This window comes from Colias eurytheme, chromosome 20, assembly GCF_061535395.1.
Source record: "Colias eurytheme isolate Ceu_HAF_F1 chromosome 20, ilColEury1 Martin Lab GWU primary, whole genome shotgun sequence".
In the NCBI taxonomy this organism is placed as follows: Eukaryota; Metazoa; Arthropoda; class Insecta; order Lepidoptera; family Pieridae; genus Colias; species Colias eurytheme.
The window spans coordinates 2,424,232-2,438,416 of record NC_142999.1 but is presented as its reverse complement, the minus strand read 5'-3'; the positions used below and the strand labels follow the sequence as shown (position 1 = coordinate 2,438,416).

The 14,185-nt window shown below is 32.4% G+C and overlaps 1 protein-coding gene across 1 annotated transcript; it reads right to left on the bottom strand.

Annotated features, from left to right (window-relative positions):
• Positions 1 to 143: 143 nt before the first annotated feature.
• LOC149899522 (UDP-glycosyltransferase UGT5-like) lies at positions 144 to 13,985 on the bottom strand. Its single transcript, XM_090113945.1, has 9 exons — positions 13,943 to 13,985; positions 10,478 to 10,627; positions 10,165 to 10,252; positions 9,665 to 9,857; positions 3,242 to 3,439; positions 2,743 to 2,962; positions 1,964 to 2,183; positions 1,428 to 1,647; positions 144 to 458 (listed from the first exon to the last, which is right to left on the bottom strand). The coding sequence occupies exons 2-9, from the start codon at positions 10,625 to 10,627 to the stop codon at positions 188 to 190; spliced, it is 1,560 nt and encodes a 519-aa protein (XP_089970071.1). The 5' UTR covers positions 13,943 to 13,985; the 3' UTR covers positions 144 to 187.
• Positions 13,986 to 14,185: the final 200 nt, after the last annotated feature.

Below are 14,185 nucleotides of genomic sequence, written 5' to 3'. Positions count from 1 at the left end.
TTTATTTCTCATATTAATAATAATTTAAATCTTCACTAACAACATATCCTTAGATACTCATACTTCGTGTCATTCATTCAATAACTTCTCAAGTTCAATTATCATATTTCAAACGATCGTGATAATCAAAACAAACAACACAATAAATAAAAAACATTATATTTACAATTTATTTACTATTTACAATTTACTGTCTCTTCTTCTTGTCCACTTTCCTACCTCTAAAGGTCAATATAATCCTTTTCACAACTGTTACAATGACAATTAAAACTATTAACACAAAAGCAGCAAAGTCTAGGTATATCTTCTGGTACCACGGCAAGTCTAATGCTGGTGACCTCAAGTGGGGAGCCCCACGGGTCTTCACCACGTGTTCTACCCAATGCACAAGCTCCTTGTCAGGAGTCACTGGTCTGTCGTGGTATATCACTGATAGTTCTTTCGCTCTGGCAGCATATCTGAAAGTAAAATAATTGTTAAAGATTGAACGTTTTTGAAGAAAAACTTCTTAAGGTGTGTTGAGAGTAAACTTTCATGGTCGGTCATTTCGTGGCAATACCGTCACGTCAAAATTTAAGGCGATGATTTTGGTATCTTGAAATCTTGCTAAAGAACACTTCAATATGTGTCCTTTAAGTGTCATATTGTGCTCGGCACACACGCTCTTTTTACCCGACTACGGCAAAGCAAAAGGAGGGTTATGATTTTGACAGGCTATGTATGTATGTATGTATGTATGTATGTATGTATATATGTATGTATGTATGTATGTATGTATGTATGTATGTTCATCTGTTCCCTCGTAACTTCTAAACTACTTATCAGAATTTGACAAATGACATATCATTAGAAGCGTCTTAATTGTCCGCTGGTTATAGGCTATATGGGGTTTCACAAAATCTAATGTGGCGCCCTCTAGCGGACAAAACATACAGAGTAAAAAAATAAAGTTAAGATAAATATGCCGTGTTTGGTATCATTTGAAAGCTTTTTACTTGCACATTTTGAATATATATATATTACTAGCATTTGCTTGTGACTTTACCTGTATTCATGGGCTGATTGTAGTTGGGTTTTAGTTGTTTTACTTTTTATCTTGTTATGTATTTTTGTCAAGTATTTTACATAATTTCTGTTCAGTAATGATAACATAGCTGCGGTAAAATATATAACATTGTATTTGCAATAACTATTTTTAACAAAAAAGTTGACCGCCTTCAAATTGTTAGAATTAGACCAAATTAAAAAGGACCAACAAAATCGGTTCATACAGTCCGAAGTTGGACGTAACAAACGTGTAACAAGCCTATCAAAATACAGTCTTATTTAGAAACTTCTCCTCGTTTTCAACTCTCCTTCTACTTAATTAAGTTCGCATTTCTATCCTGATAATTAATTATTAGTTTTTTTAGGGCAGTACTACTTACTTTGGGTCTCCTAAAATTTCTTCAATAGCCTTTTTAATATCACCAGCCATGGTGAATGATAACTGAACTTTTTTGGCAAAACCTAGATGTACTGCTCTTGCAGCATTTAAATGTTGGTCAGCAAATGCTGGGATAGCTACTATGGGCTTTCCGAAGTGAACAGTTTCAGTAGTTGATAATTGACCACCATGAGTTATAAACAGGACGCAGTTTGGATGAGCTGTGAATTAAAACACATTTTAATTAATTATATAATCTCTACATTTACAGAAGAAGTTGTATGAAGTGTTTTAATTTTCTTCTGATTAAATAATATAGCCTAACTTTATATGCAAGCTCAAAAGAAGGCATGTAACCATCAAAATTAAATATTAACAACAAAAATCAGCTGATTTCAATGCTTATTTATTTTAATCGTTTTATCATTTTTATGAAAAAAAAATAGACTTGAGTTATTAAAAAATGTAACGGACAGGAGCTATAATTTTACACACGTGTACAAATTACTAAAATACAAATTACACACGTGTACAAACCTAATATACTCTGTTGAGGAGCCCACTTCACGATGTGAACATTGCTAGGTGTCCCTGGGAGGTCCTCTTCGAATTTCCATAAAATTGTATATTTCAATCCACCGAACATCCTCAATAGACTCTTCTTCAATTCATCAGGCAAGAGTCTACTCTTTAAATTACTTCCCATACTGAAGTAAATTAAACCATGTTTGGCACCATCTAGCAATTTCTTCAAATCCTGTAAATACCTATAGATTAAGGGCCGATTTTTCAATGCTTGGATAAAACTTATTCGTCGAATAATGTATAAAACTACCATTTTAAAAACGTATTCTAATTGCCCGTATTTGACAGTTTACGTGACATTTTAATAATATCGTGTAATTACTTTATTGGACGGATAGGTTTTATCCAAGCATTGAAAAATCGGCCCTAAGACTTACATATATTTCTAATTTAAGATACCATGAAATTTGTGAGTTCATTTTCCATACTTTGTTTTCAACAATTGTGCACTTTTCACGGTATTTTTTGGCCAGGACGACCAAATTTTCGAACAGCCTACTATTATCATCGGTTCTACAATATGGACACCTTCAAAAAGAAGCGCGCAATGCTCCAAGACTGGGAAAACAATCACAATGTGCCTAACGTTGAAACGCTTATGGGCGGCGACGATCACCTCCATAAATTGTACTGCCTGCTCCTTAAGTGGTTGTCCTATAAAAAACATCCACTAACTTAACCATGTGCTATTTTATATTAATCTTTTATAGTTAAATATATTAAAATATTACCTCTGGTAATGGCTTCACTTCACGGCTAATATGATACCCTCCCACTGGTTTGAAGTTCTGTGGCAAAGGTATAGATTTGCCCATCGATGGATGTGAATTACTCAAAACAAGAGAAGCATTGTATATAATGTCTTCTAGTGGCGGAACAGGGTAACCACGTTTTTTAATCGCTGGTACCAACAATCGGTCATACTCTATGTATTGTATAGGATCCGTCACGCTGAAATAATAATTTGATTTAATAATATAACAGTATTGTTTTGTTAATTTTAGTTACGATAAGTTCAAAATTTCACGAAGTTTTGAAAATACTGCAGATAAACAAACAGTTTGGTAAAATAATAAAATAAATAGTTTTTAATATACGGAATTAAATTGTGTTTGGGATATATCCCGTCCCATTCTGAATTACTACTATCATTCCTCGTCAAGTTTTTTTTGTGAATGATCAACATTAATTATCAACAGAACCAAAAAAATAAGATGAAATCATACTCACAAATATTGTAATACAATTCCTCCTACATGGAACAACAATTCCTGAGCTCTTTGGAAGAAACTCAAGGGTGGCATGTTAGGAGACATGGCATCGGTAGTATATGCTGGGTTGGGAGCATCATGAGCCAGTCGTAACACCATACGGTGAGGGTCTGATGATGACAACCAGATGTATGGGCAATCGAATACAGCAGATAATCTAAAAATACATAAGGATATTTTTTTACTGAATAATTATTAATAATGTTTTCGAAAAAAAAATCGTTCGATATTATTTTTCCTACGTTTGTGGCTGGAGAGCAAATTTCAAAGCCTAGTGCCCGAAAATTTGCTCTCTTTGATTTTGTGGTCATTTTTGAAAATATTTTTCTTCCTTACGCTCTTATGTATGCTCTTATAGTAGAGCCAATTTAATAGGCAACATTTGACGTCTATCAATTTTATCTTCATAGGGTGGTAACCTGCTTAAAACATCGATTAAAGTGAATTAATCGATACGGACTTGAAACATTTGTTGTTGGAATTATATGCAAAAATTAATAAATTATTATTGTTGGAATTATATGCAAAAATTAATAAATTATTATGAGTATAGTAACTCATTTGACCTTTTTGTAAGTATAAAATAACCGCCACCCGTTAATATTTGTTCAGTCCTGTTTTAATTTGTGAACAGTACACAAGTATAATATTATAGTAAAATATAAAATAAAAGGTGATAAAGTGAAGTGAAGTATTATTTTATACCCTAACCTCCTACAGGTTATGGGCCCAGATTACGCGAGTGAAAATAATAGTGCAGTGTTTGTGCAGTGAATTGTTAAGTGTTGTTTAAGTTAAGTGCGTATACGTTAATATTTAAAATGGAGAACCAAAAAATGAAGCGAAACATTAAGCCGTTCGATGGCGAAAAATATAGTACGTGGAAATTTCGTATTCGTGCTTTATTGGCCGAAATGGACGTTCTTAAGGTGGTCGACGAGGATCCCATCATTCCGACAAATGAGTGGGAGAAAAACAATAGGATTGCAAAAGGTATTATAGTGGAATATTTGGCGGATTCTTTTCTCGGTTTCGCTAAAGAAGATTCTTCAGCGAGGCAAATTTTCAAAAAATTAGACAACCTATACGAGAGAAAAAGTATGGCTACACAATTGGCTATACGAAAGAAGTTATTGGCGTTAAAACTACAAGGCGATGTACCTCTTATCAAGCATTTTACTACGTTTGATGATTTGATAACGGAGCTCTTAGCTGCAGGCGCTAAATTGGAAGAGACCGATAAAATAGCCCATTTATTTTTGACACTACCCTCATCTTATGATGGAATCGTCACTGCAATTGAGACGTTGACGGAAGATAATCTAACGTTAGCTTTTGTAAAAACGAGACTTTTAGACCACGAGGTGAAGCTGAAGAATGAATCTGGTGACACTAGTATGAAAGTCTTACAGGCTAAAGTTGAGATTCCGAAGAAAAGGAAGTTCAATCGTCATAAAATTAACTACGATAGTCATAAAAGAAAGAAGACATCACATTTCATAAAGTGTCATCATTGTGGGCGTAAAGGACACGTTAAAAATGACTGCTACTATTACAAAAGGAATAATCAGGCATTTAATCAGCATAAAGATTATACCGACAGACAAAAAACGCTACAAGTAGTGGACACAAATCAACCGTCAACTTCAAATTATGTTTCCGGGTTTGTTTTAATGATGGGAAATTATCGAAATGATCTTAGAGGTAACAAATTAACATTTATCTTGGACTCCGGAGCGTCGGACCATATAACAAACAGGGAAGATTTGTTTATCAATTGTACTCTTTTAAATTCGCCTGTCAAAATTTCGATTGCTAAAACCGGTCAATTCATCTGTGCAAATAAAAAAGGAGCTTTGCAGGTAACCAGTGATACAGGCATACAGGGAATCTTGGAGAACGTGCTTTACTGTCCTGATGTGCCGTATAATCTCTTGTCTGTGTCGAAAATGCAACAAGCTGGTTACACCATCATTTTCAACCAGTGCGGTGCTCGTGTACTAGATAAGAGTGGTAATGTCATCATGCGAGGTATGTTGAATAATAATTTAATAACTGTTGATTTTATGACTTCGTTACACGAGAGTCACTCTGTTTCTAATATTTGCAATAATAATATTACCAAGTACAAATTATGGCACGAACGTTTGGGCCATATTAGTAAAAATAAATTTTTAGAACTGAAAAATAATAAAATGACAGATGATTTTAATGAAATTGAAACATTGTTGCCAATTAATGAATTTTGCGAAGCCTGTATAAAAGGTAAACAGAGTAGACTACCGTTTAACGACGTCAAGGATAAAAGTTACGTGAAGAGACCTTTATTTATTGTTCATTCGGACGTCTGTGGACCTATCACTCCTCCGACCGTAGATAATAAAAATTATTTTGTGCTTTTTGTTGATCAGTTCACGCATTACGCCGTGGTTTACTTGATAACGTATAAATCGGACGTATTTTCAGTATTTAGGGACTTTGTAGCTAAAAGTGAAAGTAAATTCAATACAAAATTAGTAAATTTATATTGTGATAATGGCCGTGAATACTTATCCACGGATATGAAAAATTACTGTGTTGAGAAGGGTATTACTTACCATTTAACTGTACCTAGGACCCCACAGTTAAACGGCGTCTCGGAAAGAATGGTTAGGACTGTTACTGAGAAAGCCCGCGCTATGATTAACGGCGCTAAATTAAATAAAGTATTTTGGGGTGAAGCGGTATTAACTGCTGTGTTTTTGATTAACTTGACTCCGACTAAAGCGGTGCAATGTCATAAGACACCGTTTGAGATGTGGCATGATAAAAAGCCCCGAATTAAATATTTAAAGGTGTTTGGATCGACTGTGTATGTTCACAATAAAGTTATGAAGTCAAAGTTTGACGACAAATCTTGGAAGGGTATTCTCGTGGGTTATGAACCAAACGGATATAAAGTTTGGAATCCTGAAATTAAAAGGTTTTGTGTTGTTAGAGACGTTATAGTTGACGAGGTCAACTTTATTAAAACTAGGCCTATAGATAATTTTGAAGAGAATGTTCGAAATTCTCATGACCAAACTGATATTGACTTTATGTCGAAATCAGTGTCAAAGCCTAGAGTCTCTGCAAGTAATAAATCTGATGATAATGAGTGCCCTAGTAAAAAGAGTAAGAACCAAGATGTAAATGATTGTGAACAAACACATGTTGATCTGCAGTCTGTTAGTCCGAGTTCAAGTAATAATGAATTAAGGAGGAGTGCTAGGCTTAAAGGGCGTCTGCCTGTGTCATATAAAGAAATTGATGAATGTAATAATGATTATTTAATGTGTGCTCATTCCGTTTTGTATAATATACCCGCCTCTTTTAATGAAATTAAATTTCGGGATGATAAAGTTTATTGGGAACAAGCAATAAAAGATGAATTGAATTCATTAGATATTAATAATACATGGGTTTTAGTTCCTAAACCTGAAAATAAAAATATAGTTGATTGCAAGTGGGTTTTCACTCTGAAGACTGATGAGTTTGGAAAGCCTTTAAGATACAAAGCTCGCCTTGTTGCAAGAGGTTTTAGTCAGGAATATTTAACTGATTATAACGAGACATTTGCCCCCGTTGCAAGAATAGCTAGCTTCCGATTTATTGTTAGTTTTGCTAATCAGTTTAATTTGCTCATTCACCATATGGACGTTAAAACAGCTTTTCTTAACGGTGACTTAAAAGAAGAGATATATATGAAAATACCTGAAGGAGTACAATACAAAGATAATTATGTATGCAAATTAAATAAATCATTGTACGGGTTAAAACAGGCCGCTAGGTGTTGGTTCGAAAAATTCGAACATTGCCTTGTGGAAAAAGGTTTCCAAAACTCTTCTGTAGATAGGTGTATTTACATGTTAGACAGGGGCAGTGTGTATAAAAGTATTTATGTGCTATTGTATGTTGATGATTTAGTAATTGTATGCGCTGATATTAGTGTTATGAATAGTTTTAAAATGTACCTAATGAGCAAATTTAAAATGACCGATTTAAAAGAAATTAAATTATTTCTGGGCATTAAGATTGCAAGATCTAACGATGAAATATTATTAGATCAAAGTGCATATATTAAAACAATTTTACATAAGTTTCAAATGCACGAATGCAATCCCATAAATACTCCTATGGAAGTAAAACTTAATTATGATGCCTTAAACTCAGAAGAAAAGTATAATGCACCTTGTCGTAATGTTTTAGGCTGCTTAATGTACGTAATGTTATGTACTCGGCCAGATTTAAGCTTGTGTGTTAATATACTTAGCAGATATTCTAATAAAAATAATAAAGAATTATGGCTGTGTTTAAAGAGAGTTCTCAGATATCTTAAGGGTACTATTAATTTAAAATTATGTTATAAACGGTCTGATTATGAAAATATTTTATGTGGATATGTTGACTCTGACTGGGGTGGAAGTGATACAAAGGACAGAAAAAGTACAACTGGCTATATATTTAAATTGTTTGATAATTGTACTATAACTTGGTGTACCAAGAAACAAATGTCGGTGGCAGCCTCTTCGACTGAGGCTGAGTATATGGCACTGTATGAAGCTGTAAGGGAAGCGTTATGGCTAAAATCATTAGCGGCTAGTGTTCATTTAAACATAGATAAACCCATTGTTATATATGAAGATAATAATGGTTGCATAAGTATTGCAAATAACCCCACCAGTCATAAGAGGTCAAAACATATAGACATAAAATATCATTTTTCAAGAGAAAAGGTTGAACAAAATGTAATAAAATTAAATTACATTCCCACAGGTTTGCAGCTAGCAGATGGACTCACAAAGCCATTACCTGTCGTGGCCTTTCAAGCAATGAAGTCCAAATTAGGATTAAAATGAATATGATTCATTTTAAATGATTCAATTAATTTAGTGTGAAAATTATTAATTATGTTTGATTGATACATTTATGAATATTATATATTATATAGTCTGATTAGGTTTTTCTGGGTTTTTCCTAATCCTTGCAACAAATGTTGGACTATTATTATGTATTCCCAGTGTATACTTGTAAACTGTACTGTACTGTGGTAAATATTAGAAATATGTAATGACGATTCGAAAGTGCTTCTAAAATAAGTTTTATTGAACAAATAAATGTTTGAGTTTGATTTTGTAAAGATTGATTTAATGATTAATTTTTGAGGGGGCGTGTTGGAATTATATGCAAAAATTAATAAATTATTATTGTTGGAATTATATGCAAAAATTAATAAATTATTATGAGTATAGTAACTCATTTGACCTTTTTGTAAGTATAAAATAACCGCCACCCGTTAATATTTGTTCAGTCCTGTTTTAATTTGTGAACAGTACACAAGTATAATATTATAGTAAAATAAAAGGTGATAAAGTGAAGTGAAGTATTATTTTATACCCTAACCTCCTACATTTGTCAATCGAACTTGAAACACATGTCAATAATTTATGATAATTTTTATTCCCAAGTAATCAATGCATTCGATTCTAGATGTCAGATTTCGATTTTTAGAGTAACGTCTCTGGTATTTAAAAAGAAAAAAGGTTTATTGACACAAAATTGTAGCGACGTCAGTTCTTTAAATCAGAAATTGTTCATTATGTTTAGAATGGTTTATCAGTAAAATCAAGTCCTAAAATTACTTTTATCGGTCATTATTATTATAAATATGTAATCGTAATTGAAAAAAGTTAAACAAATGTGCAGTTCTAACAAAACGAAATATCATGTTATTCTATGTCGTGGTTACTAGGTTACGTTGTTGAATTTTGTTGAACTGTCAAATGTTGCCTATTAAAATGGCTCTACAATAGTATGGATAAACTCTTCTCACTTCAGAAGTGAAAAATTTTAGCACTATTACGCAGCATCATTAATATAATATACACATAAATATATTAGACCCGGATTCTATCAAGCGTTATATTTACATTCATTCATAAACGATCTATACGCTATATTATCTACTAGATTTCCGCCAGCGGCTTCGCCCGCGTAGTCAGTCCCCACATAGTTCCCGTTCCCGTGGGATTTCCGGGATAAAATATATTCTATATTGTGTTAATCCAAGTTACCATCTGTGTGCTAAATTTCATTGTAATCGGTTCAGTAGTATTTGCGTGAAAACCATACATACCTACATAATTACAAACCTTTTCTCTGTATAATCTTCTTATATATAAAATTCTCGTGTCACAATGTTAGTCTGCATACTCCTCCGAAACGGGTGGACCGATTCTCATGAAATTTTCTGTGCATATCGGGTAAGTCTGAGAATCGGCCAACATCTATTTTTCATATGTACCACGGGCGAAGCCGGGGCGGGCCGCTAGTATTAGTATAGATATATCAATTTATAGCTTACCCAGCAATATAGTCGAGGAAGATCCATTCTATTATAATAACATCAAACTTCACATTAGGATCAAACATCATCTCCTGTACTTCTTTATGTTCAAAGGCGTGGACACATGATTTCTTCAAACTGTCAAAAAACAACGTAACATTCGAAGGAATAAGATTGGTGTTCATATACTGCTTAATATCACCCACATGATCTAGAAAAAAAAACATTATATTATGGAAAAGAGGAAATCCAGGTTTGAGGCTTTTTAACGAATTTGACATTTATTAATTATATTGTAAATATTATACAAAGACCTTTCCAACACTTTCGATAAATAGATAGATAATTAAAATGGCGGTCTTATCACTATTAGGTCTAATAAGTCTTATCTCTTCACTATTATTCTCTTCCAGACACTTTACAATGATCTTATTCACGATTAGTTATTTTCTAAATGTTCAAAACTATAATAAAACACACAGACTGCTAGAAAAATAAATTAAAAACTTATAAATTACCTGGTAAATATTGTATGTTATGGCTCAAATCTATTTCTCGTACATTGGCTGGTCCTTTACCTTTTGGGAATGGCGTCAAATATGTTACCTGAAATGAATTGTTTATATTATAATTTATGTGACTTTTTATATCTTCCCAAAAAAATGAGCGTGTATGCCGATCACACGTGTCAGAAGTAAAACTTCTTTGGCGAGATTAGAAGACCTAAATTGTCGCCTTAGGTACCATGACGTGACGGTATTACCATGACGCAACCATTTTCATCTTCATCTTCATCTGAGCAAGTGAATTAATAAAACCATATTTTCTTACCTCATGACCAGCCTTTGCTAAAAGCGAGACTACACTGTCTCCCAGTATGGAATGGCTCTTCGATGCAATTGGGAACACCACCATTATCTTGTATCCAGAACAAAAGGTAATCAGCGTGGTGATCACCAGCCCCAACCATATTGACTTCATCTAAGAAAAAATAACAAAGATTAACAAGTATTTTCAGCAGAAATTGACTAAAATTAACATTGTTTTAAATGAAATTTGCTAAACGGGAGGTTGAATTGTTTCTTTTTATATTTTATTCGTCTATTTCTTTTGCTCTTTTTAAAGGACCTGCTTTTCGCTTTTCGCTTTTTCGCGGCTAAGCGATCGTCAGTTAATGTTTTCCTATTTCAAGGTGAATTTAAATAGACCAAACTATGAGTTTATCAATAAAGCTTATACTGAGTCTACCTTCAAAACTTTATTTATCCCTTGGCGTTCGCACGTGGTATGTTCAAAGGCTAATTTACATTTTACTAGGTTCTACGGCTCTACCCGTCAGAACTGAGGCCACGATTCCAAACGCGATTAAGTCTTATCGTGATATAGCTACTTGTCCAGATAACTCAGCATAAAATATCACGTTTTAGTATAGATTTATCTGTATTAATTTAGATATAAACTTTGCTTTGTTTATCCGTATTAAAATAGATTTTTATCTTCTCTGCATTTATTAGATTAATATATTAATTATTTATTTTAATAATAATCAAATAATCAATCAATAAGGTCAATAATAGTAGATCCTAGGAAATAATCAGATAAAATTCTCTGTTATATTTGCTTTTGGATAAGTTTTTTTAGATTAGTCCAGTACAGTTTTGAATCCATGTAACCAGATTCACAGAAACATAATTGAAGATATTCAAAAGATTCTTCACCAACATTCTACCGGGTGGTTATCGTAAAATCAAGGCTTAAATTTTAGTCAAATGGGTAATCTTATAGGCCACCTATTGATTGGTGTATTTGTGTATGCTATAAGAAATACATAAAATAAACTATCAAGGCGTAAAACCTCAACATGGAATCTAGTACAGATATACTGACCTTCTGTTTTCACACGATAAGTAACAACTAACATGATAAAGTGATAAGATTGTATCATTGAACGGTTTAGTATCAATGTACCGTCTAGAGTCACTTGTTCATCTTTTGAGTAGGTACCCCTTTTTATCGGACAAACCTCAACTACGAGCAGAATGTATAAGAATGTTTAAGGCGTTACCCGGCAATTTCGACTATGTTCAACCTCTATAAAGTCTGGTACAACATAAAGCACAATACCGAAAAAAATATATAAAATAGGATGGTCTTTGATCTTTAATTGCTCGCGAGGACTTTTTTCCAAAGTTAATAGATTTCTAGAAAAAAATGTGCCGTGATCATCGATTTTTCCGCAAATACTCTATAAACTTCATAACCTGCTGACTTAGAGCTCTGAAAATTTTATGTTTAATAAATTATCAGTTACACAACATTCCCTGACGAGGATATTTTGTTTCACTGATTAGTATCTTTTTAAATACAAAATGCGAGGAAAAAAGAAGGTGCAGAGGGAGAGGTTTGAGATCCGTCAAGTATGGTAAAGGTTATTAGCGCATGTAAAAGCCTTAAACTTGAAACATGCATCTTTGTAACTACATTACGTTTATCTTAATGATAAATTGAATTCTTATTCTCATATTTAGTGGTTATGATTAAGCTACTCACTATTTGAATAAGTTTACTAGCATCTCAAAAGACACAAATTTTAAGTCAATCTTTTGCAAAGTTTAAATCATTCATTCTCGATCTTAGTACAAGGGATAAAATTATTTTGAATTAGTTCGGATATAAGATCGTTATAATAAAATTTGATCATTCTTTCTTAGTATCAACATTCTACATTTAACTTATCGGTATTTTATAATTAGAAATCTATATCTTATCAATTATTGAATTAAATACTTTTTTCGCTTGCTCATGGCGTCGCGTGAATACCTGGACTGATTTAGACAATAATTTTGTTTTGTTTGCTATTATTAGAAGATAATATGTATTATATTATGTTATAATAGATAGTAATTAGTAAATTTACTTAATAGTGTTCACTATATAATATAGACATGTTCTTGTATCTATTTTCAAGCAAAATACGAGTTAAATATTACAAGTGTTATTGTTATAATGAATGTTCAAACAACTAGCCAATTATTGATACAATAAATAGGTAGGTACTATCTTATTCAGTCAATTTTTCCTTTAAACTTGCAATAACAATGTTAAGGAAAATATATAGGTAGTACATTATAATTGTAGTAATATGTAACCTGAGAATTAAATAAATGTTTATATAATTACAATAACACGTCTACATAAAATCAGACATTTATTAATATTAAAGTAGATATGTATCATAGATAATTTATAAGTTATGACAGCGTTAGGTATACATATAGGTAAATTTTGGCGCCAAAAATAGGCATTTTTGTTCAGCTTGTTATTGAAATAGGATAAGCCTTTGACGTCGCTCAAGTTATGTAAATGTTTCAACTTTTAACTTTTAAGTAATGTCTGGCAAGCAATATCTGTTCTCAAGCATAGAATCAAGATTAATAAACCATTTTTTTCAAATCCTTACATCATCTTTTAAACATTTCAAACGATGACAAAAACTTGTCTGCAATTTAGTAACAAAAACTAATTACCTTTTGACCAATGAAATAAAAGGTCAATGCGGTTTAATTTAGCTGACAACCATGCTGTAGATAATCTTCATACGTGGTTTTTCATAAAAAAATAAGTGTCATCAAAAAACATAACTACCTATCCGTCCATTTGTCAGTTTGCAGACGAAATTAAGTATTTAAAGACTAATAATTAATATTAAAATTAATAAAAAAAGACGTGTGGCACTCGGGGACTGCCGCGGTAAAGCGATTGCATGCTATGCCTTCAAGCCACACCTCTGCGCCCGTCGGAGTGGGGAACGTGAGGTTTTTTCGTTACGGAATTTCTGGATTCGGTCCCCGCTCTCAAGGCCCGCGATAGAAGCTATGCAATAGGTTAATAAATATTTAAGATTTATCAAAAAGGTTCCTTATAATTAGCATTGAATTGATTTAAATCTTCGGAAATAATTAAATTTTGTATTTTAAAAATCGTTAAGAAGTAAACAAGTTCTTAAAAAAAATATATCCATATAATAATCGTTTTAAAACAAACAAATGTTTAATATAAATTAATAATTTAAATTCTCAGACCTTACAGACATATAATAAAAAAATCATAATAAAACAGTTCAAACAGTTTGATCGGAGTTTTGTAAACAACACTGACGCGAGAATTTTATAAATAGATCGTACCTACCAAAAAAATACTATCAAATAAAGATTAGTAACCAGTTATAACAAAAACCATATGATCTTAATAATAACACATAACCTGTAGGAATAAATTATTAAAATAATAACGAACCTTATACACTTCAAAACACTTCAAATACACAACCTAAACTAACTTTGGCCTTGTGCGAGCCGACGTTTTTTTATTCCGTACTCGGTGTGTCCATGATTAGATTGATCGACGAATATCTGACTCATCTTTATTATAAAAATAATACCTGATCGTTTGTATTGAATATCCTATCCTGTACTACTTATATTATAAATGCGAAAGTTTGTAAGGATGTGTGTGTGTGTGTGTGTGTGTGCGTGTTTG